General features: G+C 46.5%; 1 protein-coding gene and 1 long non-coding RNA gene across 2 annotated transcripts; one reads left to right on the top strand and one right to left on the bottom strand.

Moving 5' to 3' along the window:
- Nucleotides 1–6,360: 6,360 nt before the first annotated feature.
- POU4F1 (POU class 4 homeobox 1) lies at nucleotides 6,361–8,786 on the top strand. Its single transcript, XM_064645967.1, has 2 exons — nucleotides 6,361–6,839; nucleotides 7,701–8,786. Exons 1-2 carry the CDS (start codon nucleotides 6,717–6,719, stop codon nucleotides 8,748–8,750), a joined length of 1,173 nt encoding a protein of 390 aa, XP_064502037.1. The 5' UTR covers nucleotides 6,361–6,716; the 3' UTR covers nucleotides 8,751–8,786.
- Nucleotides 8,787–14,526: 5,740 nt separating this feature from the next.
- On the bottom strand, nucleotides 14,527–24,016 carry LOC135406953 (uncharacterized). Its single transcript, XR_010426600.1, has 3 exons — nucleotides 23,897–24,016; nucleotides 18,035–18,133; nucleotides 14,527–16,736 (listed from the first exon to the last, which is right to left on the bottom strand). It is a non-coding gene; the product is annotated as an uncharacterized LOC135406953 (long non-coding RNA).
- Nucleotides 24,017–25,167: the final 1,151 nt, after the last annotated feature.

The following is a 25,167-nucleotide window of genomic DNA, read 5'->3' as shown; positions in this document are numbered from 1 at the left end:
AATGCAGTCTTTACACACCTCTGCTGTGCTGTGGTTATGACAAATGTTTTGCAAACTGGGGACACTCCTTCCTTGCTGCTTTTTGGCATAGGACCTGTGTACATAGACTAAGGCTTCCACTTCCTCCTTCCCAGGTTTGGGTGAGAGGAAGAGCAGCTCTAAGGTAACTCAATATAGAGATTCATGATTATTCCAAGGATTTCCCTGCTGGCTAGTAACCCAGGTCCAGCCCTTCCTGTGCCTTTGTTCCTTGCAGCAGTGACAAGTCTACTGCTGTGACAAGCCACCCACTTTTCAGGCCTGGTCTAAAGGAGTGGCCTGTCTGTCTCTGTGGTCCAAAGTTGAGCTACTGCCTCAGTGTCCCTTAGCTCTAACTGAAAAAGCCATCATCACTGGCTGAAGGATGGAGGGGAAAGCACAGCTGGCACAGGAGATAGCTTGTGTGTGCTTTGACAGCTGTGAATGTAGTGAGAGATAGCAGCAGAGGATGAAACTGTATTCTGGTTTCTTTGGCTTTTCTCAATAGAAAGCAGTCTCCTCTCTAAAGCTCTTAGAGGCAGTGTGGGTGCGGTCTGCTGGTTTTCAGGGAAGCTAGGTGGACAAGTAGTCAAGCTACCTACTGGGCAGCTGACACTCCTACCTGATGCTCGTTGGGCCATCGGGTGCCAGTTTCAAGCCAGCAGAATGTGCCAGGGGAGCCCGAGGACCAGGCACGGATGAGAAGGGTCCCTGTTCCTTTCCCAGATCACTCTCCGCTTGGTGCATGCCTGGGAAAGCAGTGGGAACCAGCCACAGGACTGGATGGCTACATGGGCATCCGAACCTCACAGAAAATGATGTCAGAGTTTTTTGTTTTGTTTTTGTTTTTTTTTTTTTTTTACCTATCCGCCTTAGAGCTGTCTCCAAATTTTGGGGAGAGAAGTAATGGCGCTGCCCTCCCCCGGCTCCCCCACCCCACGCAAACCCAGTTCGCGGGTTTGTTTTGGTTTTTTTTCCCACCTTCATTGTTAACAAAACCCGGTGATTAAGACTCGAAACTAACAAAGAGTTTTTATTCCACCTTAACCTTGCACACAATCCTTTAACAAATTAATTAATCCTAATGAATTAACACTTCATTTATTTAAACGCGCTACAGTTCATGAATTAAATTTTCATGCAGTGATTAAAGGCTGTTAAAATATGCATGATTTCGTTAAAATTTTATAATAAATCAGGGCAATGTGTTACATGACAAGGCAACTACTTCCCAGCCCCTCGGAAGGTGCTTTGATTCGCGCGGGGGGACGGGGGAAGCCGAATGCTCTGCTCTCTGTTTGAGCAGCCGAGCGGACTCCGGAGCGCGGTGAGACGCGGCTGACGACCGACCCCTGCCCCTTCCGACCCCTCTCCGTGTCTTTCTGGGAAGAGGAAGGCTGCGTTTACAGGCTAACCCATCGAAATGTGGCGTTCTTAGAGCGAGAGCGCGGGCCAGCAACTGGTTTGCCCACAGAGCGGGTGTGAAAAGCGAGCGGGGTCTGAGAGGTGTTTTGCTGGAGGGGCATCTTGGTTAGCTTGTAATTCCTCTGCATCACTTTTACGAAAGAGCGAGAAACTTTACTACCGACAGGACCTGCAGTGTTTTTCACCGGACCTCTGCCTGGCTCCTCCGGTCTCCTTCCTTACCCGAAAGGGGACGTTGTGAACTACCTTGGGACTTAAATCACCATCAAGCGTTTCAATTTTTAATATGACAACATTCTACACTTTGGCTGCAAAAGCAATTATTGCGGCTTGTACATCAGTAATTAGCAGATCTTTGCTGATGTAAGGAAGGTCCTCATTAGGACAAGGAAATACTTTTTGTGCATTCACCCAAAGGGTTGGTTGGGTTTTGTTGTGGTTCTTTTTACGTTTTTTTTCTTCTGAAGGTTAATTTTTATCATCTAAATGGAAAATAACTTATACACTAGATAGTATATTGACTTTCTGTGAACTTCACCAAATAACACATGTACTGTAGGTTTTCTCTCAGTGCTCCCACTGACACTCGGGGTAGGACAAATACTCCGACTACAAAATGTAAAGCTAACATCTGGTGAAATAAAAATATCCAGAAGGTTTAGAGTGAGTCGTGAGATCCACATTAACATTTTTTTAAAAGTCGAGATATACAGCAAACTATGATCAGACGTTAATACTTAATATCATAAACTTTAGTATATTTATCTTTGGGGAATCCTAAAAGAGAAATCAAATACAATGGGTTACAGTAATTAATTTATAAATCGTTTCACTGTGGGAATAAGGGGTTACTTTATTACTTTCTCGAGATAGGTTGTTCAGTCAATTAAGGAAATCTGCCTATTTCTTGCATTTGAAGCCGGATAAAACTGCGGGAGACATGTAAATGCGTTATAGATATATATATGCCTCCTTCGCTTTACTGAGCATCTCGGGTCATAAAAGTAGGGCTACAGCATGGTCGTGTCGCCAATGAACTCGCTCCTCAAAGCCTGCGAGTTTATTGCCATCAGTATTCATGAGGCTGGACGTACCCACGAGGAATAGAAATAAGAGCGAACATTAAGATAAAATCTATTACCAGGCCCGTGCGATTCTGAGCCTGGCTCAAGCCGTCTGCTCGGGGAGCTGGCTGTGTGTGGTGGGGAGAGGAGGGGCCGCCGAGGGCTGGTGACATGGGCGGCTGATCCCCGGCGTGCCCAGGGGAATCCCCCTGGGCAGCAGCCCCTGCACTCGGTGTAGGGGAGCAGAAGGGCTACGACGCTGGAGCGGGAATTAAGGTCGGGCTCTAATTTTGAGCGTTGCTTTAAAAGTTAGCGTGAAGTTAGTGCTTCACCTCTTCAAAAAAAATTTTAAAAAAAAATTTGTTCCAAGGACTGCGAAGGGAAGTTTTACCTCCTGGACTTGATAGGTGACAGACCAAGCAGTGCCCTAAAAAACCTCTTGTTCTGCTCCTCCTTCTCCTGAAAGATTAGACAGAGGGAAATCTTGGCTTCAAGTCCATACGGAGGCTTCTGCCTCCGGGGCAGCAGGAGGGAATGGGCGGGGGCCGGCGGCAGCCTCCCCAGGAGGCGCCAGCAGCCCACCTCCTCCCCGGGATCCGGAGGCTTTACCAGCCCCGTCCCTCGGGCAGCCGCGGTGACAGAGGCCCGAGCAGTTTCTGTGACTGGAGCGAGGAGCCTTTGAGAGGGGGTGTCTCCCAACCGGGCAGGACTGCTTCATCCCCGAGGAGTATCCAGCAGGACGCATATCGCAAGCTGCAGAAACAGCGTGCCCACCCACAACCCGGCGTCCAGAAGACACTAGAGAGGTGGGACAGGACCCTTAGAACTTCTAAAGGTCCTCACCTCCTTAGCCTCTGGCTGGCGCTAGGGCGGAGGTGTGAGTGGGGCTGAATTCCCTGCCTTTCTGGCCGAAAAAAATAAGCCTGTGAACAGAAGCGGTCGTTTTAAAAGCACTGGCGGGGTTGAAGTTCCTCCAGCCAAGGAGAAAGTCTCGTCCAGCAGTACCTGCCCGAGCCTCCCATCCCCATCCCGCTGGTGGCTGCCTGCCCTCCCTGCCTGCCCTCGCTGCCTCGGCCCAACCCCTGCCAGCCCAGAGGTTAAAGACCCGGCCGCAGTGGCAAAGCAGGTCCCCGGTGTATGTGGGCATGAAAGGTCACCGCTTAGCCTGAAAATCCTCCTCTCGGCAGCCTTTGCCATCACTTGCACAATTTTCCCTCCTCTCAATGTTTTCCTTAGGGAGACCTGGTGTACTTGGCCTGACAGCATCCTGGAGAGAGGGGTACGCGCAGAGACGCACTGACAAACACCCACGCATCCCAGGCGGAACAGCATCCCACTCCTTCCTCCAAGGGACCAGGACGTGATCACCACTATCCGTCTCCCTTCCCCGTCGGGGTCTGCCCAGGAGCCCCCTGGCGCGTGCCATGGGCTTGATCTCGCCGCTGAGTGGGAACGACAGGCTGCTCGGCTCGGGCCTTGCTCCTGCCTCTGGGCGCTTTTCAGCAACTTTGGAGAAAAACGGTGATGTCTCCCGCTTTCCTACTGCTCCCCATCCCTTCCCCAGGTGGCTTTTCCTTTACAAGCCATGATAGATTAGAAGTAGCTAGAATAAGTCATATAGCTTTAAAAAAGAAAAAAAAAAAAGAAATAAATACATATGAAGTATGGTTTGTCGATTCTGATAAAATGATGTCGATAAATAAGGGGAATCCAAGCCCAGTTTCAAGTTACACCCTCTTCAGAGATGAAGTTGCATTCCGATACCCCAGGGGACGCAGTAATGGATGGAGACCTGGCTCCCCCTCGCACAAGTAATTGGCAGTCGTTCCCTCCTTCCTCCTGGACTGGCTGGGGAGCTAGGAAAGGGCTTATGAAGACAGATGTGGACTTCACCTGGGGTTGTGGCGTGTGCTCTGTGTGTATGTGCATTCGAGTGTGTGTGTGTGCCTGTGTGCGCGTTTGCCTGCGTGCCATTTCGGCTGTGTTTATGCGCATAAATAAGGAGCGTTCAGGAGAAACAGAACAATTCCGTTGCACTCCCAGGCTGTCACATCCCTGATCCAAATATCCTACTGCCTCTCCCCGCGGCTTGCCTGCCCGCAGCCCTGCCGGAACAAACAACGTGGTATCTGGTCAGTCACCGAGGGACGGCTCCAGCGTGCCCCAGGGGACAGGATTCACCTTGGACCGTTCGCTAAGAATCCACAATAATCTCGCAGGCACAGTAGCAGATACACTGCTTTCACAGTTTTGCCTCCAACTCCATAAACAACTCCAAGAAAAAATTGAATCTACTCTAAAACGGAACATAATAGTGCACTATTAACCCTGGTGTGAACCCTTAACTGGTTCAAATGCAAGAGTATTCAAAGAATAAACCACTGAAACGGGAGGGAGAGGAGAGAAGAGAGAAAAATGCAGAGAAAGATATGAAGGAACGAAGGGAGGGAGAAAGGGAGAGATAAAGAAAGAGAGAAAGGGAGAGAGAGAGAGAGAAAGAAAGAGTGAAAGAAAGAAAGAAAAAAAAAGGAAAAAAAAAGGAAAAAAGAAAAAGAAAGAAAGAAACAGAGAGAAAGAAGGAAAGAAACAGAGAGAAAGAGAGAGAGAGAGAAAGAAAGAAAGAAAGAAAGAGAGAGAGAGAGAAAGAGAGAGAGAGAGAGAAAGAAAGAAAGAAAGAAAGAAAGAAAGAAAGAAAGAAAGAAAGAAAGAAAGAAAGAAAGAAAGAAAGAAAGAAAGAAAGAAAGAAAGAAAGAAAGAAAGAAAGAAAGAAAGAAAGAAAGAAAGAAAGAAAGAAAGAAAGAAAGAAAGAAAGAAAGAAAGAAAGAAAGAAAGGAAAAGAAAGGAAAAGAAAAGAAAAGAAAAGAAAAGAAAAGAAAAGAAAAGAAAAGAAAAGAAAAGAAAAGAAAAGAAAAGAAAAGAAAAGAAAAGAAAAGAAAAGAAAAGAAAAGAAAAGAAAAGAAAAGAAAAGAAAAGAAAAGAAAAGAAAAGAAAAGAAAAGAAAAGAAAAGAAAAGAAAAGAAAAGAAAAGAAAAGAAAAGAAAAGAAAAGAAAAGAAAAGAAAAGAAAAGAAAAGAAGGAAAGATTCTGTTTGTGATTGTTTTCTGCTTCAGGCCACGCCAGTGAAACTTGAGTTTTCCCACGGAGCGGAGTTGGGGCTGGGCAGCAGGAGGAGATGCACAGTCTCACCTCAGCGGCGCTGCCCGTGCAGAGTGCACACGCACACACGCCCCGCGTGGGCGCAGCGGCTGTCACCCGCGGCACCTGGAACAGCAGTATGTTCACTAAAACTACACGAGGTGAGGGGAAATTAAATTACAGGGAAAACCATAGTCTCTGAGCGTTCAAACAAATGTCTACCACCGCAGTTCTTCTCCAGGAGCTGGTGTACATTTCGTGGCAGGAGCGGGGAGCGGCCGCAGGACGCCCCTTTCTGTGACGGGGCTCCGCAGCGCGGAGGGGCAGCGCACCTTTGTGTTTCAGTGCTGGGGGCCGGGCTGGTTCCCCCCGCCGCTCCGAGGGCAGAGAAGGGGCGCCCTGCCCCGCACCCCGCCCATCCCCGCCCCATCGGGCGCCCCGGGCCGCGCCGGCGGCCGCGCAGCGCGCACGTGTGGCAGCCACAGGTGCCGCAGCCGCCGGTGCTCGGTGTCGTTCTCTATAAGAGCGGCCCCGCCGCCGCCGCCCCGGCGAGACGGGCGAGGGCTGCGGGAAATGCAACAAGGCGCGGGGAGGCAGGGACCGGGGGCGGCGGGAGGAAAAGAAGGAGGAGGAGGAGGAGGAGGAGGAAAAGGAGGAGGGAGAAGGGGAAGGAGAAGGGGGGGAGACAGCTGATGTCTGTCAAAGCCGGAGCCGCGCTCTCGCGAGAGCCCGCCCGGCGGTAGCCACGGGATGCGGGGCTCAGGTGCGGGCAGAGCGCAGCGCAGCGCGCCCGGCGCCGGGCAGCGGCAGGCAGAGGACTGAGAGAGGGAGGGAGGGAGGGAGTGAGGGAGACGGCGGGGGCCGGAGGGAGCCTCGCCGCCCGCTCGCCCACCCACCCCAGCCCCGGCCACCGCGGCAGCAGCGGCGGCGGGGGCAGGGTCCGCTGCGGCACCGCCGCCACCACCGGCTCCGTCACCGCTGTCAGCGGCTTCCCCCGGCGGGAGGAGAGAGCCCGGAGAGCACTTTTCCCCCGACTTTAGGAGTGTTTGTGGATTTACATGCCAAGCCTTCAAGATGATGTCCATGAATAGCAAACAGCCGCATTTTGCCATGCATCCCACCCTACCTGAGCACAAATACCCCACTCTACACTCCAGCTCGGAAGCAATAAGAAGAGCATGTCTACCAACTCCACCGGTAAGGGATAGATAGCTGCAGCTCTCTTCTTTCTTTCTTTCTCTCTCTTTTACACACGCACGCACTTTTCTTTCTTTCTCTCTCTCTCTTTTCTGTATACTGCATGTATGTGTATGTGCATTAATAAAAAAACGCTGCGAGGCACATTTTGACAAGCGGCGCTTAATGTTTTTTTCATGTCTTCCTCTGCAATCATCTGAGCGCCTGTGATCTTTTTTGAAAGCGGTGTTCACACGAGTCTCCGACTTCATCCACTTTCTGTATTAATTTTTATGACTCGGCCTCTGAAAAGGAATGCGTTTTATGTGCTCTTGTGTTTGACACAATTCCCCAGCTGAGAGTTACAGATCCGTTTCTTCTCCTCCTTTCTTTTCTCCTTTCGTTCCATTTCTCTCCTTTCAATTTATTTTTTCCCTTCACCCCCTCCTCCTCTCCTTTTCGGATTCCCCTTTGCTTCCTGCCCTTTCTACTCTTCGCCTCTTCTTTTCCTCTTTTGCTCTCTCCTTGCTTTCCCCCCACCCCCGGCACTCCCCCCTCCATTATTGTACCCCATCCCCTGTTTCTCCTCACTTCCCCGTGCTGTCGCCTGCTATACCACGCTTCCCTAACCTCTTGGCTCCCCACCGCCACCACCCCGTGCCCCTTTACACGCTCATCCTACTGTCGGCTCCCCGCCCGTACGATCACCCCAACTTTGCCCACCTCTCTGTCCCCTTCATCAACTTTCCACCTCCTTTCCCACGGCGCTCCCGCAACCCCACGCTCTCCCCCGCCCGTCCCCTTCCCCCTCCGTGCTTTGCCCCATCTCTGCCCCCTTGCCCTTCTCTCCCTGCACCCCGCTCTGTTTTGTGTCTCCTGCAGCTGCAGAGCAATATCTTCGCCAGCCTCGATGAGACCCTGCTGGCGCGGGCCGAGGCTCTGGCCGCCGTCGACATCGCTGTCTCGCAGGGCAAGAGCCACCCGTTCAAGCCCGACGCCACATACCACACCATGAACAGTGTGCCCTGCACCTCCACCTCCACCGTGCCCCTGGCACACCACCATCACCACCACCACCACCATCACCAGGCGCTGGAGCCCGGCGACCTCCTCGACCACATCACCTCCCCGTCCCTCGCGCTCATGCCCGGCGGCGGCGGCGGCGGAGGCGGCGGCGGCGGCGGCCACGACGGGGCGGGCGGCGGCGGCGGCGGGGCCGGCAGCGGCGGGGGCGGCGGCGGCGGCGGCGGAGGCGGCGGCGGCCTCATCTCCACCTCGGCCCACCCGCACTCGCACATGCACGGTCTGGGCCACCTCTCGCACCCGGCCGCCATGAACATGCCGTCGGGGCTGCCGCACCCGGGGCTGGTGGCCGCGCACCACGGGGCCGCGGGGCAAGTGGCCTCGGCGGCGGCGGTGGTGGGGGCGGCCGGCCTGGCCTCCATCTGCGACTCGGACACGGACCCACGAGAGCTGGAGGCCTTCGCCGAGCGCTTCAAGCAGCGCCGCATCAAGCTGGGGGTGACCCAGGCCGACGTGGGCTCGGCTCTGGCCAACCTGAAGATCCCGGGGGTGGGCTCCCTCAGCCAGAGCACCATCTGCCGCTTCGAGTCCCTCACCCTCTCCCACAACAATATGATCGCCCTCAAACCCATCCTGCAGGCCTGGCTGGAGGAGGCCGAGGGCGCCCAGCGGGAAAAAATGAACAAGCCCGAGCTCTTCAACGGGGGCGAGAAGAAGCGCAAGCGGACTTCCATCGCCGCCCCAGAGAAGCGCTCACTGGAGGCGTACTTCGCCGTCCAGCCCCGGCCCTCCTCCGAGAAGATCGCCGCCATCGCCGAGAAATTGGACCTCAAAAAGAACGTGGTGCGGGTTTGGTTTTGCAACCAGAGACAGAAGCAGAAACGGATGAAATTTTCCGCCACCTATTAGGGGCGGGCGGGAGGGGCGGCCCCAGCATCGGGGGCACCGGGGGGGGGCCGGGCCGGGGCCGCGGGGGACGCCCACGCACCGCCACCGTCGCCTGAGACGCCGTGGGAGGCTCCTGGGGACCACGGGACGATGTAGAAACTAAAGGCGAACTAGTCGGGGAGAGGGGGGGGTGTGCGTGTGTGAGGGGGGGTGCGCTATCAATTATTAAAACAAAAAAGACACCGGGACATCAACGAGAAGAGGAGAGAGGAGGTAAAAACGCTCTGGAAACCCACGGGGGTCACTTCTGCGGGCCCATTCCCCCTCTACCCCCCCACCCCTGACAGAAAGCGGGAGAAAGCGCAACTTAAAGCGTAAACACACACAGACACACACCAATAAATACCGTGACAGCAACAACCACAAACCGAGAAACCTAAGTCACAACTTTCCGAAGGAAAACAAAACCGACCAACAAACCCGGAAGGCGAAACTGTCGGTGATGATGATACTACGTTTGGTTTGGGTCTTTTTTCATTACTTTATGCTTTTCTTTCTTTTCCTTGGCTTGGTAAGGAATGAGGTCGGCGGTGGTTTGGTGTGGGGAACTTTTTCTTTGGTTGGCTTGGATTTGGGTTTTTTTTGTTTGTTTGCTTTGGTATTTTTTCTGGGTTTTTCTTGTTTGTTTGTTTGTTTGTTTTTCCTCAAACGCGGTTTTGCGCGAGGCTTTGGCGATGGGTCTTGTCTGTGGCGGGGGAGCGGTGCGAATGGGACAGGGGCCGGGGCCGGGGGAGCCGCCGCAGCCCGACGGGATAGCCGGTCCTCCCAAAGCTCGGGAGCGGTCTCTTTCCGTTGTTGCCTCAATAATCCTAGCTAGCTCAATGAAAACAAGAAAAAAAAAAAAGAAGTTACTCCACAGCCCCTTTGTTCCTCCTCCCTCGCCTGCGTGGTTTGCGTTTCCAGCTGTGTCCAAAGACAGGTCCCTCTTTCTGCAGAGATGCATCTGGAGGCAGATGCCAAACCTGCCAGAGCGGGGATGCTCTGCAAAAGATTATGTTCAGACTCATTAATGCTCGTGGTTAAGTACGTCCTCTCCTCTCCCTCCCTCCCCGCTGCTCCCAACCCTATGCCCCCCGGCATCCCTACCAAATATGCAGGATTTAGGTTAAGGTCCTTCCTTGTTTTTTTCCGAGGGCTGAGGGTTATTGCACCCGGTAGGCAAAGGAGATCACCAGTTTGAAATGGGTTTGAAATAACATTTGTTTCTGAGGGGTCTGCATGTTAGGAACAAACACGGAACAAAAAAAATTTGGGCTTAAAAATTTTTTATTGTAAATAATAAACGTTATGTAGAGGATGGCTTTTGGGAGGGGTGTGTGGGGTTCAATTTGCACTATCACAGTCTCCTGGATTGGAAGCGATGATGCTATACCATAAAAACGATGCTGGTAGTACTAATAACTATCAAAGTGCGTTACATATCTCGCGAGTTGAAAACAAACAAAAAAATATCAGGGCTTGTTAGGTAAAAAGGGCAGCGACGTGCAGAAGCCATCGCTGATTCTGGCTTTTGCAGAGAGACTACTAAGGCTTTCAAGTAACAAGGAATTTCTGCAAAGAAAATACCATTCCGTTTAAATCAAAACAAACAATAGACTGAAATTATGCATGACATGACCTAAAAAAAAAAAAAAAAAAGGAAAAGAAAAAAAGGAAAAAAAGGCATAGAAAGATCCGTGTTAAAGTCTCTATATTATTTATTTATTTATCTATTTATTTTATTATTAATATTATTATTATTATTTCGTGTATCATTGTTTGCAGCGCAAACATTCTATGCATTTTGAAACTGAGCACTAAATAGACTAGCTTCTGGTAGAATCTTTTGTGGATGGTGTAATCTCACAGTTTAACTGCCTGTTTTCACCGAAAACACAAACGTTCTTGTCACGTTCTTGTATTTAGAATTAAAAGAGGAAAGAAAAAAAAAAAAAGGAAGAAAAACGGGAAAAAAAAGATAAGAAAGACGATTGTAAATATTTTCTTTAATGCACAAAACAACATAAAAGGGTTACAAACTGCAACCACGTGTGGATCCTAAAATGTCTCACTGAATAATCTACCTGTCCATGTATGTTTGCTGAGCTTTCTCCTTGGTTGTGTCTTTACTCTATTACTTTTATTTCTATCAGAAATATTTCTGTATGCCAAAATACAACAGGGAGATGCGTCCCAGCATACTTACAAATAAAACAAACGTGAAAACAGAATAGTTACTATTATTATTGGGTGCATTTAAAAAAAAATATTTCCGAGACACGGCTGGTAAATTCAAGGTATGGCCGTTAGATGATAAGACTAATTCTACCAAAAAGAAAATAGTGAGAGATGTATTTTTCTGCTTAAATCCAGAAATCATTACTTTGAGATAGCTCTTATGTGAAAATCGGTGCTCCGAATAAAATTAACTATATATTAGCTGCGTGTGTTTCTTGAAATTTATTCTATAACTGCAGAATATAAATCAAAGTAAAATTTTAAGAAGGACTTCTGAAGTATTTCTTTTCAGTGTGCTGGAAAGGATTATGCACCTACAAAATATGTATAAAGAAGAAAAGCTTGGGTGGTTTCAGGTTTATATGTTGTTCTGACTGGCCTAATTGCACTTAATTATGTAACAAGATACTTTATTTTTATTTTGGGTTAATAAATATGAAAATCCTAAACTGATCTCTCCTTATGTTGTGAATGCAATTGTTCATTAGGAACGTATAGGATGCCACCTACTGCTTCAAGTGATCAAAGAACCTCTTTCTATTTTCTGATGACCTGTGACTAGATCAGATGCCAAATGTAAAAAGTTACTTAATAGCTGGGATTATTTCTTCTGTAGACATATTTTAGCCAAATCTTTTTTAATTTTGCCGGTAAATCTGTGAATCAAGACACGTGATGTTCAGAAGAGAATAATACGTTCAAAAAAGCTGTGATTTTAAACAACTGTTGATGTTAAAAAATAAGCACTAAAGGTATTTTTAAAAAACCATAGATCTCATCCACCGGAAATTACCTTGTTTCTGTTGTTATTGACTTGAAATGTCATCAGAATTTTTAATAAATGCATTTGTAAAAATATTATTTTATAGAAAAGTATTACCGGGTATCATTTTTTGGAGAGTCAGGAATGAACAAATAAAAATAATAACAAATGTTGGGTTTTCTTTTCCATCAGTCCCAAACGATTGAAATGTTGCAAGCGATACCACATTTGTATCATACAGTAATGACCGATGTATGTATTGAAAAGTTGAGGAGTTTGTTTTGTAATAAGTACAATCCTTATCGAGTACAAAGAAAAAAATAATATGTTAATAAAACAGATGGTGAAAATAAAAGCTTTGCAGGGTTTCCTATTTTTCATGGTAGGAAACTGTGCAAAACCGGAACGTCCTGCTTTCTGTCAGATGAATCTGAATAGTTCATAAAACCACAAAATGCTCATGAGGCCTTTTTAATAAATGCCTTATTAAAAATATCAAAAAAAATAGAGTGAAAGGAAGAGAGGAAAAGAAAAGAAAAGAAAAGAAAAGAAAAGAAAAGAAAAGAAAAGAAAAGAAAAGAAAAGAAAAGAAAAGAAAAGAAAAGAAAAGAAAAGAAAAGAAAAGAAAAGAAAAGAAAAGAAAAGAAAAGAGAAAAGGAGTATTTATAACGTCTAAACTAAGAACTGTTAAAACTTTTGCATCCGAGGAAAAAAGTAAGATAAAAGACGAAGAGGCAGAACATGCGTTCGCATTTATTCCTCAACAGTTTGCAGCCTCTTGCATACAAAAGAGCAATTTGAGACCAAAAAAATACAGATATTCCCCCCCCCCCCCCCTTGTGCCAGGGGCCGACGCCTCTAATGACTCCCGCACTCCAGCCTGTTCCCCTTGCCGAGAACACCTCGGTGCTGCCGGCCCCTAAATGGCCTTTTTCTCCACAACCGAGGTATTTCGCCGCTTTCCTAGTGTGATTTTCCAGTCCTAAATCCGTGAGACCCGGTTTGGCTCCCGGATTTTCTGCCTAACACTTGCTCTCTGCTTGCTTTCAACTTAGATTAGGCCATCATAAGTGAGTAACAGACACCCACTGCCACGGTCGTATTGATTTTTACTCTCCTGTGATATTAAGACTAATTCGGTCCTGGTTCAACAAGTAAAAAGGCTCCCCAGAAGGAGAATGAAGTGTCCTACAGCACTGACTTTATGGTTTATGTGCCTCCCTCCCCGCCTCCCCGTGTTCCCCCTTTCCTCCGAAGAGAAATAGATTTGTCGAAAGATAATTATTTTAACTCTGACGGACTCGAGCACATAAAGCTTGATACCGCCAGTGGTGCCCTGTGTTATTCTGGCATTTCCCAAACGATTTTAAATCCCTCCAGTTATTTATATCTCGCTTTTCAGCCGGCGCTATTTTTTTTAAAGCTTTATTATATTTACCTGCTGATTCCAAAGCGGAGGCAAGCCTAATTGATTTTTAAAAGATCAGCAGCAGAATTCTAATCCGCTTGGGAACCTGTTTCCACCTGCCAGCCGAGGGTGTGATTATCGGTAATTATGTTATTTAAGAGTTGATAAAATAGCGGGGCGCGGCGCCGCCCGGGCCCCTTCCCCAGCCGGGGCGCGGAGGGGACCCAGGCGGGGAGAGCGGCGCGGCGGGGCCGCCGCCATCACGTGCGCCGCGGCAAACACAATTACGGGGCCGCTGTTAATAATTCATGGGCTGAGATTTAGAAAATTAATAAAATGAATTATAACAAGAGGCTAATTAAAAACTTTAGTAATTGTTGTCAAGACAGCTTGATGGGAGGCGTGCTGCACGACACCCCCGCCCCCCCCCCCCGCCGCTTCCCCTCCTTCCCCTTTCGGAAAGCTTTTTCTTTTTCCTCCTTTGCAACCCTTTCGCACCTGAAGGAGGCTCAGTTTGGGATAAAAGCAGTAGATGAATATATAGGTCAGCTGAATATATAGGTCCCAGAGACGAGACCGAGGTGGTAAAACTTCAAGCAAGTCTCTTCGTATAGTAGAAAGATAGATAGACAGGCTGCTGGTGGGTGGGTGCGTAGATGGATGAATGAAACCCAGGGCTCAAAAGTTAATTTAAACTAAGATGTCACATATAAATCTTTGAAGAGGCAGCAGTAGCAGAAAGCACGCCTGCACCGAAGGGCCCCAGCCCCGTCGCCAGGAGGGCGGGCAGCGGCTGGGGGCGGGCAGGCGCAGGGAGAGCCCGCGGGCACAGTAACGCACTTTCCGCTTTGCTTCCGCACCACCGATGGCAGCAGCAGTCGGTGCGGGGCCCCCACCGCGCCTCCTGCCTCCGCGGAGAGCGGAAGCGCCGCGGGATGCTCGCCCTCCCCAGCGGGATCCCTCTCCGCCTGCTGGTTTAAGATGCAACTTTGGGGCGGGCTCAGCGCGATGTTTCCGCGGGCAGAGGGGGCCGGGGATGTCGGTCCCTGCGCCGGTGCGGATTTATGGCGGTGTTACCAGTCAAGCCCTGCCCGGGAGCTCGCCGTGGCTGGTCGTCCAGAGGCAGCTGTGTATGCAAAATCTGCTTCCCAAATTGGAGTCATAGCCCCTCTGGGAAAGCAGGAGTCCTCCTTTGAACTGCATTTTAACTCCTTCAGCCTGCTTACCGAAGTATACCAAAGCATCTCTAATTCTGTGGGGAAGCGTGGTTAAACACCTCTTTTTTTTTTTTTTTTTTAATATAAAATTATAATTTATCGGGAAGTCGGGGGTGGGGGGAATTAAAAAAATATGTTGTAAGACGTTAATCAGTCTAAAGACTGAAGTATTTAAAAGGCTTTATATAAAAATTAATTTAATATTTTCTTAAAAAGACATTCGGCCCTGGTACGTTGAAGACAAATTGTAACTTCCCACTGATTTTCATAAGTGAGTCATAAAAGTCTCCAGAATGCCTCGTTGGGTAGGAATGCCAACCATCCCTCCTGCTCGCACGGGCTCTAGCACGGGGCGGGTCTCGGTGCGGGGACAAACCATCCCAATCCCGGGTCCAGCAGCGGGAGCAGACACCAGCTCATGCTGCAAACACCGGGGTGCAGAGAAGGACCGAGGCGGTTTTTCATCCCTTGCCCGGGTAGAAGAAAGCAATTTAACATTGTGAACCAGAGCTAGAAGATGTAAAAGTTGTGGGTGTGGCGTTTTTGGTTTTGTTTTAGTTAGTTAGTTAGTTTGTTTGTTTTACTCTATTTTAAAAAAGGTGTTCCTTGACAAGAGGACAGCATGTTAACATGAATACATCTTCTTACGGGCTGCGCGGAAAGAAGACAAGGCGCCGATATACATAACTTAGCCCTTGATTATGGTCATTATGTAAACGGAATTACTAACAAAAGTTTGCTCGGTAACTAATTATAGCTCACTAAATCTCTGTCGCTCTTCACTTCAGCATAATGTATACAAACTTTTGTACACGCGGATCAGAATAAAACAAAGTGTTGACAGCATCCAGCAGTGGAAATTCACTTACACAAGACTTTTTTTTTCACTGAAGTGTTGACAATAAACATTTAATGAAGGCAGAGACTTGGATGTCTCCAGACAGTGTCAGAATACTTTAAACAGACCATTAGCATGGCTTCTTCTACTTCAAACAGAGCACACTATACCATAACATTATAAAAATACAAAGTATGAAACAAATAATCTGTTTATACAGATATTTTAAGCTGTTTTCACCAGCTCTGACATCCCCTGTATTTAGTATCAGAAACTTACTCATTTCAGATTACTCGCGCTTAAAAAATGTTAAATACAGTTAATGCAATATTAATCGCCCTTTGGTGATATAAAATGCAATATTTTCAGGCAGCTATTGAGCTTTTCTAGAGGAAGAGCTGATGAAAACAGTCACAGCTGAATAGTGGAGAGAAAAAAGCTCTGTATTTATTGCTTTTGTTTGGCTTTTGGCTACAGAGACAGGAACATTCTAATGGGGTAAGGACATTTATTTTATCTGCAATCTATTGCTGCTAGAGCAGGAGTGGCAGATGGGGTTTGGTGTTATATTCACAGAGTAATTTAGAGCAAATCCTAATAACTAATAATGATTTATGTTAATTTCAATCACTTATGTGACTTTATTAAAGCACTGCTGTAAGAGGAATAGAAAGGGAGGGGGTGAGAGGAGAAACTGGAGAAAGACAAGCTGTGTCTGTCTGAAGCCGAACTGCATGCTTGAAAGGTTGTTGTGGTGGGCTGCAGTGAAATTTTTGACACGAGAAAGCAGGTTTTACTTATGAGACTCTATCGTCGGCGCTAATTTCTTAAAAGAAAAGCCCCTTGTAGAAACCCCGTCCACCGACGAAGGGCAAAGCAAAATAGAGAGGGAGGAAGAGGAGAGCGTGCGAGAGAGACTCGTGTTATGCAAAATGTATTGATTGTGTGTGAGGAATCTGCGGTGCTGCTGTTCTGGGCTCCCGAAAGAATAGAGGAGATTCCTGGCGGAATAGCTAGGAAAACCCCAGATGTATATACATCGTGCGAAACTTTTATTCTGGGCTTTTTTTCAGCGTGGTGGAGGTCTACAGTTCTCTACTTACGTTGCATCGGCTTTACTCCTCACCACACATCTCTAGGAGGCTTTTCCCCACGGGGTTTTATAGTCTTATTTGGAAAAAAAGAAAAGAATTACAATAAAAAAGTAGCTACAGCAATGAGTCTTCCGTATTTACCCCTGTAATCTTCAGTTTCATTAGCAACTGATAATACTGAAATGTGCACACACATAAACACAGGAGCACACGTCGTCGTGTGTGCATTGAAAGGAGAGATATTTGCAAAAGCCAACAAACCTCAAAACAGCTAGCGCTGCTCTGCATAAGATCGGTTTGATGTAGGTGAGAAGAGTACTTACACTATTTTGAAAGGGAGGTGCTCTTTGCTTCTGGCAATTTACTTTCCCAGGTACCTTTATACGTTTTTCTGCCTTAAGGCACACAGTCTGAAAGTAAAACAACATCAAAGCTCCTTATTAACACTATTTTCCTGAAATCAGAAGATGAAGCTATCTGAAACGTTTAATCTGGTGTTAGCATTTATTTCCCAACAAAACAGCCAGAACAAAGTTCCAAAGAGTCGGGGCAGTTATCTTCAGGAAAATAAAAGGCAAAATGTAGGGAGTGATGTATGTTTCTGCCAGAATCCTTGAAATGGATTAAACAAACTTTAGGTTTTGCTGCATTCTAAAGCCACTCTTTTGTTTAATATAATTCCACCCTCCTAATATCAGATCTCTTCCTCACTGCCAGGTGCAATGGATGCGAGTTTCTAAACTTTTGGGTCATTTACAAAAATGTCTTTTCTGCACTATAAATGCGACCGAGTTCTACACAAGGCGATTTTTGAGTACTCTGTGGTAAAGGATTTATACATATAGCAATACCTTTTTTTCCTGGAATTAAAAAAATAAATAAATAAATAAATAAAGGGGGGGGGAGGTAGATCCCTATATTAAGCGCAAGGAGTAATGCCGATGTTGCTTTCCACCTCTCCGTTTGAAAGCGGCGCAGGACTTTCAAATCCGCCTGTGCGTGCACGCCTGCTTTTTGAACCCTGTCACGGCGGAGGCGCCGCGGGCGGGCTGCGCGCAGGCGGAGCGGAGCGGCGGAGCTTCAGCACAGCGGAGAGCTCCAGCGGGGCCGCGGCGGGCGGCGCGGTCCAAGGGAAGGCTGTCTGTCTGTCTGGCTCTCTCTCTGTCCGTCTGTGGCTGCACAGAAGCCTGTAATATGTTAATGGCCGTAGGGTATGCCTGAGGTACCATCTCAAGCTGCTTCGCACACCATATGTCAGGCCGTTAGCCACATGGATCTATTAATCAAAGGGAGAGAGAGAGAAGAGGAGAGAGGCGGCGGGGGAAGGGAGCTTTTCATACCCCACTGTATGTTGCTGTACACTTTCTCCTTTCATTTCTCTCAGATATAAAGACCCGGAGTACCTCGAACAGGCAGCTGTAATTCTCTTTTGATCTGCTCTTTTATACCCTCGTGTAACCAACTCAGGTCAGCCGGTAGCGAGATTTGAGGCAGGAGGGAGAAATGTGTCACGTTTCGCCTGGCAAAGGATTTGGTTTTAAAGTGCTACTCAACTTCTGTGACAAAGCGGATCTCTGTGTGCCCCTTCAGCCTTCTCCTTGCGGAGGGTGTCTCTGAGGGGAAGCCTTTTTCTAGCGAGCCAAACATCATCCCCCCTATAGACAGCCAGAGCTCTGGCCGTCCTCACCACTTTTATCTCCCCTATTACCTATTGCTGCACGTCATTTCTTCAAGGAAGGTTTGTCCCACGTGAGATCCACAAAAGTATTGAATCCGCAATATTACCGGGAGAAGGGGAAGAAGCAGCCTGTGTAAGAGAGAGGTGTAAAAGTCCTTTTGTACATAAATTTTTTATGCAGCCCTCAAAACGGGACCACCTAAACTTCTGTGTTTCAGGCAAATAAAGGTGCCTTGATGTATCTAACGTCAAGGCTCAGTGCTCAAGAAGAGGCACGGGCTCTCAGGTCTGGTTTCTCAATTTTGTTTGGAGGATAGGGTTTTCGGGGGACTTTCTCTTCAGGGTTAGAATGAACGTACTCTCATGGGCTCCTCCTGAACCTTCTTGGCCAGTCCGTAGGTGACACGTCAGGGGCACTCGGGGGCACTCGGGGGCACAACTCAGACAATCGACATTTCCAACCCAATTCCGAGACCGCTGCCATTTTTAATTTATTTTTTTTTAATTATTATTTTATCTTTCACAGTGAATGAAAGAGAGTATAAAAGAGACTGACCTTTTGCTCAGGTACACGCCACATAAAGTTTTGAAATACTAGATTACTATAAAATGCTACAGCGGCTCAGGAAAGTTACTGAGCGGTGGAGGAGGGGAGAATGGGTTCACTTCAGTATGGTAGGATCCTGCAGTAGGGATCGTGGAGGTGGATGGGGCTGGTCTCTATGCCTGATCTCCAGGTCAAGTGACACGCATGGATGTGCTGTAAATGGTGAAAAAATACCCGAAGAAAGGAAAAGGACGTGAGCTACAGCAGGGACGCTTAACACGAGGACAAACTGTGTTTTTGCAGGCTTACACAAAAAGCACAGTATCCTGTAGCTGGTTGGAATTCCCTCTGTTGGTACAGGACACCACAGAGAGGCAAGTTGGAGGGAAAAGAGCTTGAGACAATTTCTGCCATTGCAAACACAGGATAGTAGCCCTATTGATATGTATTATATGGTAAAGTGCATAGGTTATGTTGAAGTCAGCCTTACTTTTTAACATTTTTTTCCCCTTTTGGTGGCTGGAAAAATAATGAGTGCATCTGTGCTTAGACCTACAGCTGGCACCCGTCTTCTGGAACCTATGCTTTAATACAGATTGCATTAAATCTGCAAAAATATGAATGCCTTCCTAAGCAATACTTTACATCAAGACAGAGGTAAATGCACGGGCTGAGTATCAGTTGATTCTGCATTTCCACCTAGCTAGGGAAAGGCTCTTATTACCTTTAAATTTTGGTGCACACACCACCCATCATTTTCTTCCTCTATTTAAGAGGTAACCCATATATCTGTCGTTTTAGGTTTCCAAAGACTCGTAACTTAATTCCTTCAGGCTATTCATCAGCACAGTAATTAAACTAGCAAATGGATGTAAATAAAGTGAAATTGGTTTCATGACAGATGAGCCAAAGAGGCCTCTGACATGAAACAAGCCAGGACAATAATTATTTCTGCACCGGGCTATATGAGGAACTCCATCTGGATTTATTAGGTGCTGCAAGTTATTTGCTGGGAGCAGGCAAGACAGGAGGACTCACTTTAATTTGACGGGAATTTTTTTCTCCTTTTTGCATCCTAAGTAGGTTACAGAAATAAAAATCTGGAATTAACTGTGGCAGTACTCTGGGAAGCCTCTATCCAACGTAAAAACCCGGCAGTGAAAATAGGTAGTAGAAGAAAGGCTTCCTATATAATTTCTTCCCAAATGCTAAATAAGAGAAAATCTACGTTAAAACTCTCCTCTCGAACCATGCCCTATTAAAAAATAATCCAGATCGCTGTGGCAGCCAGTGTATGCTTCTCTTTTCTACAAATATGCATATGAGACAGTGGAGGCAATAGAAAGAAGGCAAATTTGGAGATTTTGGGAATTCTGAAGAGCTTCTCTTAAAAAATAAATAAATTATAATCTCAGCTAAATGGTGTCTGGTAAGATCCCCCTGCTTCCTCTGTCAAGGAAAAGTTTATAGCAGAGAAAGGGGCTGCAAAAGGGAGAGTATGGATTCCGCAAGGCTCAACTGTAATTGGAGCCATCAGGTCCAGCTTGGAGTGGAAGTAATATACAGAATAAATAAAAAAAGGGCTCTCACAGCAGGTGCAGATTAGTCCCTTTCCCCCTGAAAAGATTAGAAACTGACTGCTTTATGCTTAAACGTACTCTCAATTATTTAAGCGCCCCTTCGTGATTAGCAAGTAAAAGTAACGCTCCAAAGCGCTGAAGAAATGAAGCAAGGATAACATCGCTTTCGCCCAGCTCACGCAGGTTTTCCAGCACACGCCTTGCTCCCTGCCGGCTAACAACGCTCAGACCGGGGGACTCGCTTAGATACACACACCTGTAGGGTGGGAGGGGGGCTGGGGGAAAGGAGAGAGGAAGGGAAAAGGAGGGAGGGAACAGGTTCAGCGTGGTAGAGGTTCCACTGTCGAGGCTATGCAGGCTGCAGTCCAACCTTGTTTCATAGGCGATTCGAATCCGTGGGATTTTCGCAGGAATGCTGAACCCTCAACATCTTTTACACTGGGAAGGGGGAAAAACCCCCCAGTCCTGCACCAAAATCCCAAATACACCTCCCCGCCCGTCAATCCGTGTCGTGTGTCGTCGTCCGTCGTCCCGTCCCCCCCCCCACCCCCCCCAAACTATTCTCTTTGGATGGGATGGAAATGAACCGAGGACGTCTGTGTTTGCATACGGCAGTTTGGTCAGGGTTCATATCTTTCTGCAATCAAATCAGAGGCGTTTTCCACCCTTCCTCATGGAAGGGACTGTGTTAACTGCAAAGCCGGGGAGAGATCCTAAAGGGACTGAAATCCCCTTATGTCTGAAGCTGTCCCTTTTAACACACACCAGACTAATTATTTAAAAGTTCTTGTAAAATTAGAAGACATAGCCCAGTCCTTTAATTAGAATACACTATGAATAGGGATAGCATATGGAGGCGAATGTCAAGAAGAGGGTGCCAGGGGCAGATCCTAGGAAATCTGTATTCATTTCTGCCTCCTGTTTGTTCAGTAATCTCTACCATCATAACTAAATCTTGGAGCACTGATGTAGTTCGAGTTGTTGTTGACTTAACGTCAAAATTCAATCACTGGGGGTTTTGCATCAGCCGGGCCACTTATTTGTCTAATAAATCCGTCATTTTGTAAGAAAAATATTTGAGCAGCCGTACTTGACCTCTTGGTATCCACAAGTCACATTTATTTCTACCAGTTTACGAATGCAAAATGGAGATGATCATCTTAATGCCTCGAGGTACTGTGTTGATTTCTGATTGGATTTTAGATGGAAATGTCTATTTTAAATACCCCGTGATTAAATTGTACATATAATAGAATTTATGCCTCTTAAATCAAATTCTGGTTTGCAAACCCCGAATTTTTTTTAAAGGAAATATTATTTAAGCATAAATTGTTTTCTTAAATGATTCGTGACACCCCCCGTTGTAAGATTTTACTATAGCCGGATATCTTTTTCACTGAAAAACTTATTTTGACCCTGGAGCGTTCGCATCTGATGAAAGGTGTCTGACAGGGGTAGGGTGGAAGTACACCCGTTTGCGAGCACTGCCTGGCCCGTGACATCCCACGCTGGATGTTTTGCTTCTTGTTTTTATGCATAATTCTTCCGAAAAGGGGGCCATGTTGTACGAGTTTAATTGGAGTTGGGGGAAAATAACTTTCACGAGAGCTTTTGGGTTGGGGGAAGGGGAATGGGGACGGGAGGATGGGACAGAACAAGATCTGTGTCAGGTGAGGGGAGGTATGGGAGCCTTCCGTGGGGCCGGAGGCCGGCTCCAGCCACGGGCACATGTCCCCGGGAGCCGCGGCGTTCCCTCGCCCCGCCGGCTCTGCCTGCACCCCCCGCCCGGGCGTTCCCACACGGGACCCCCGCGGGTCTCGCTGCATCTCTCGCCTTGGAAAGCCCCCCTGGGGCCCTCCCTGCGGCCGGAGGGGAGCTCCTGCACGAGCGGCTTTTGGGAAGGGGTGGGGAGAGGGCTTCTCTCCTTCAGCAGACATCCCCCCCCGCCCTTTTCTGACTCCCAACCCTCGAGTTTTCCCCTTGGGCGGCTGCCGGGGTCTTTCTGTCTCCATGGAAATCTAAGGGGCGGCTGTCAGCCCGGGTAGCGGTCATTATTCCCGCATTAAAGCCAGCCATCGATTCGTTCCCCAGCACCCTCTCGCGCCGGGAATACGAAGGACCAGGCTAGAGCCGCCGGCCACGGGAGCGCTTGCCCGGGAGCGTGCCTCGACCGGCATCCCCTGTGAGTTCCTGCAGCAGTGCCCGACACGAGGAAGGGGGAAAAAGGGAAATATTTCAGCATATTGGAAATTTTAATGTTGGCTTGTAGGAATTAATGTAATGGGTCACGGTTATTAACAACTTATAAAGGCTTAAATCAATATAAATTAATTTAATTATGATTTCTAATTGCATTATGCATGATCAATTTGAAACACTACATTAAAGATAATTAGAGCAGGGTGCTAGTCAGTAATCACTTCCTTTATAGCTTAATGAAAAGGAATGCCATGTATTACCTGTGGGGTGGATCCATGAAATAATATAAATGCTTATTTTCCAATAGAAAATAATGGTATGTTTTAAAAGACATTTTAATTGCTTTATTGTAAGCACAGAATGGATTTGAACTTTTTAAATTGCCTTGCTTAAGTATTATTGGTGTTGACTGAAGTGCTGAGTCCATCTATTGATGACCCAAAGGAAGACTAACTTTTATGTAAAAGTATCATGCTGTCCTCAGAAGCTAGTGCCAAGAGGTCACAGTAGATGGAGGTCCTAGCTTAGCATAATGGGTTTAACATTTCCATGACATCATCAGGGAATCTGAAAAGGAGTCTGAGGATAATCAGAGTGGTCATTCAGAAGTAGAGTAAATATTTTATGAGAATATATAGAAGACAGGAAAGAAGGTGGTCAGAAAGGTGAATCTCTACTTCTTCATGCTCTATGAAGAAGGTTTTTTACTTGGTACCAGTTTTGATTGAAAACTCATGTATCTGTAATACAAAAAAAAAGGCAGATCATGACCCTTGGAGAGGTGAATCCCAATTCACTTTTAGTGGCTGATCTAAATATATTTGTATTCACGGTCATCTTTAAGGGTTACAGATTATTTCTCTCTTACTTTTCAGATATAAATACATCCTTAATTGATTATTTATTTGTCCTGTGTATTGGCACTTACTCAGGGATCTGTTCCTACTTTAGCAGCAAAAGTTCATTTACTGTTAAAATTAAAAGCAACCACCATAAATGAATGCCTTGTAAATGGACACAGTGAGGCAGACTAATTGAAAATGCTTTCCCAATGATTAGCTTTATTTTCCTATCTTTGCCTGATAACTGAAGCAGTACTTGCAGCATACGTCTTGGTTAGACTCATTATATAATTCGTAGTTTTCAGAGACGTAATGTGTAATTAGGGAAACTGAGATTTGAGGAGAACAATAAAGAACGGTAGCATATAATACCTACATTTTTCACAGCAAGACCTGTTTGAAGAATTTGCTTTCTTTTAAGGCCTGATTGAGACCTAGAAGCTTTGGGGCTCCTGAGGATAACACTGTCTGAATAAAAAGGAGAAGTGAAAAGGAGAGCTTAAATGTCACCCAAGGATTATAGCCCTTTAAGGCTAAATTATTAGAAACATACTGATTTTAGTACTGAACCATGACTGCAGATGACTCTTTGGATGAAATGATTCCAGGGATATACAGCAGCTCTTTTTCATAAAGATTCCTGTTTAAAAGTGCACAATAGAGTAGCTATGCCCTCACTCCACCACATCCTGCAGAGGGAAAGTAGAGGCAGAAATAAGCTTACTTTGCATAAGAATTTCTAAGTATTCCAGTGAAGTGGGACAAACTGCAGGATGAGTCTGGTCATTCCCTCTGTTGTTCACAGTTTGAAATGATGTGGCCTCATACTGCCAAGATCCAGGGACAAGACCTGAAAGCAATTCAGGGAAAGGTTTTAAAAAGTACAGTTCTCCAAGCCCAAACTTGCTCTTTTTCTTAACAAAACAAAACAAAAGAAAAAAAAAATCCTCCACAGAGGCCCTCGGTTCCTGCATGGAAAGTTCTGATATATTGGAATAGCAATAGATATATATGGAGTCTAACACCTCGAACTAAGGATGGGATATCAACGCAGCTTGAAATATCCAGGTGACAAATGTCTGATAAATACCAATGGAGACACATTCTTGTGGCTTCTGTGTCACTTCATCTGTGGTAACTATTATAGTTGTTGTGACTTTCTTGCATCCTGACCTCTCCTCTAAACAAAATTGATTTCCATGACTCAATCTCTTGTCATGAGTGAGGAGTCCCCCAGCATGACTCTTCTCTAGCCAAAAAGCTCACCAGGAGAAAAACAGTCTACTGGATTTCATAAATCAACTCAAGAACTTAAGCCTGCATTGTAAACTCATCTTGTGATATGCCTTAATCTTCTCCACCATGAATAAGTATTGCACCAGATTATGATTTTCCACTCTGCACCGAAGCTGGGGCAGTCTTATCTACAAAAAGGTGCAAGTGAGGTATTAGGTTATCCATCTGCTTTTGAGAATACTGACTTTTCTCTCTTTTTTTTCTCTTTTTTTTTAAGAACAAAGAAAATACTTGCTTGTGCAGGGGACCCTTGATTCCAAAAGCCTCACCTATCTAACCTTTGAGTGGTTAGATTGAGAGACACATGGAGTCTGTGTTTTATGCTGTTTTTTCATATAGCAATTGATTTTAGATATCACTGCAAACCAAAGATGGAGCGTGAGTGCTGTTTATACGCCAGGGAAAGGAATGAAAATAGCTATGTGGGATACACGGACAATTGAAGCATATACACAGGTTTCTAGCTACGGAACTTTCCTGTGCTCCTCTCTCTAAACTATATCTAGTAAATAAAACAAATATCATAGTGGTTCAAACACATCTTTGCCTCCTTTTGGGGAGCCTCTGAATGACTGGTATATTTGCAACTGTGGCAATCCACCAGAGCCTTAAGATACATTTTTGTAAATTTCTGCCCAAGTTTTTCTGTTGAATGCAAAATTGATTTTTTTTCTCACCTTAAATTAAACAGAAGGACAA

The sequence above is a fragment of the Pseudopipra pipra genome, chromosome 2, assembly GCF_036250125.1.
Source record: "Pseudopipra pipra isolate bDixPip1 chromosome 2, bDixPip1.hap1, whole genome shotgun sequence".
Taxonomy (NCBI): domain Eukaryota; kingdom Metazoa; phylum Chordata; class Aves; order Passeriformes; family Pipridae; genus Pseudopipra; species Pseudopipra pipra.
Note: the sequence above shows the minus strand (reverse complement) of the source record. Positions and strands in the feature narration are given on the sequence as shown.

Coding starts and splice junctions, on each gene's coding strand:
- POU4F1 (XM_064645967.1), top strand. CDS start 6,717: ATGATGTCCATGAATAGCAAACAGCCGCATTTTGCCATGCATCCCACC. Junction 6,840..7,700: donor CATGTCTACCAACTCCACCG/GTAAGGGATAGA, acceptor TGTCTCCTGCAG/CTGCAGAGCAATATCTTCGC.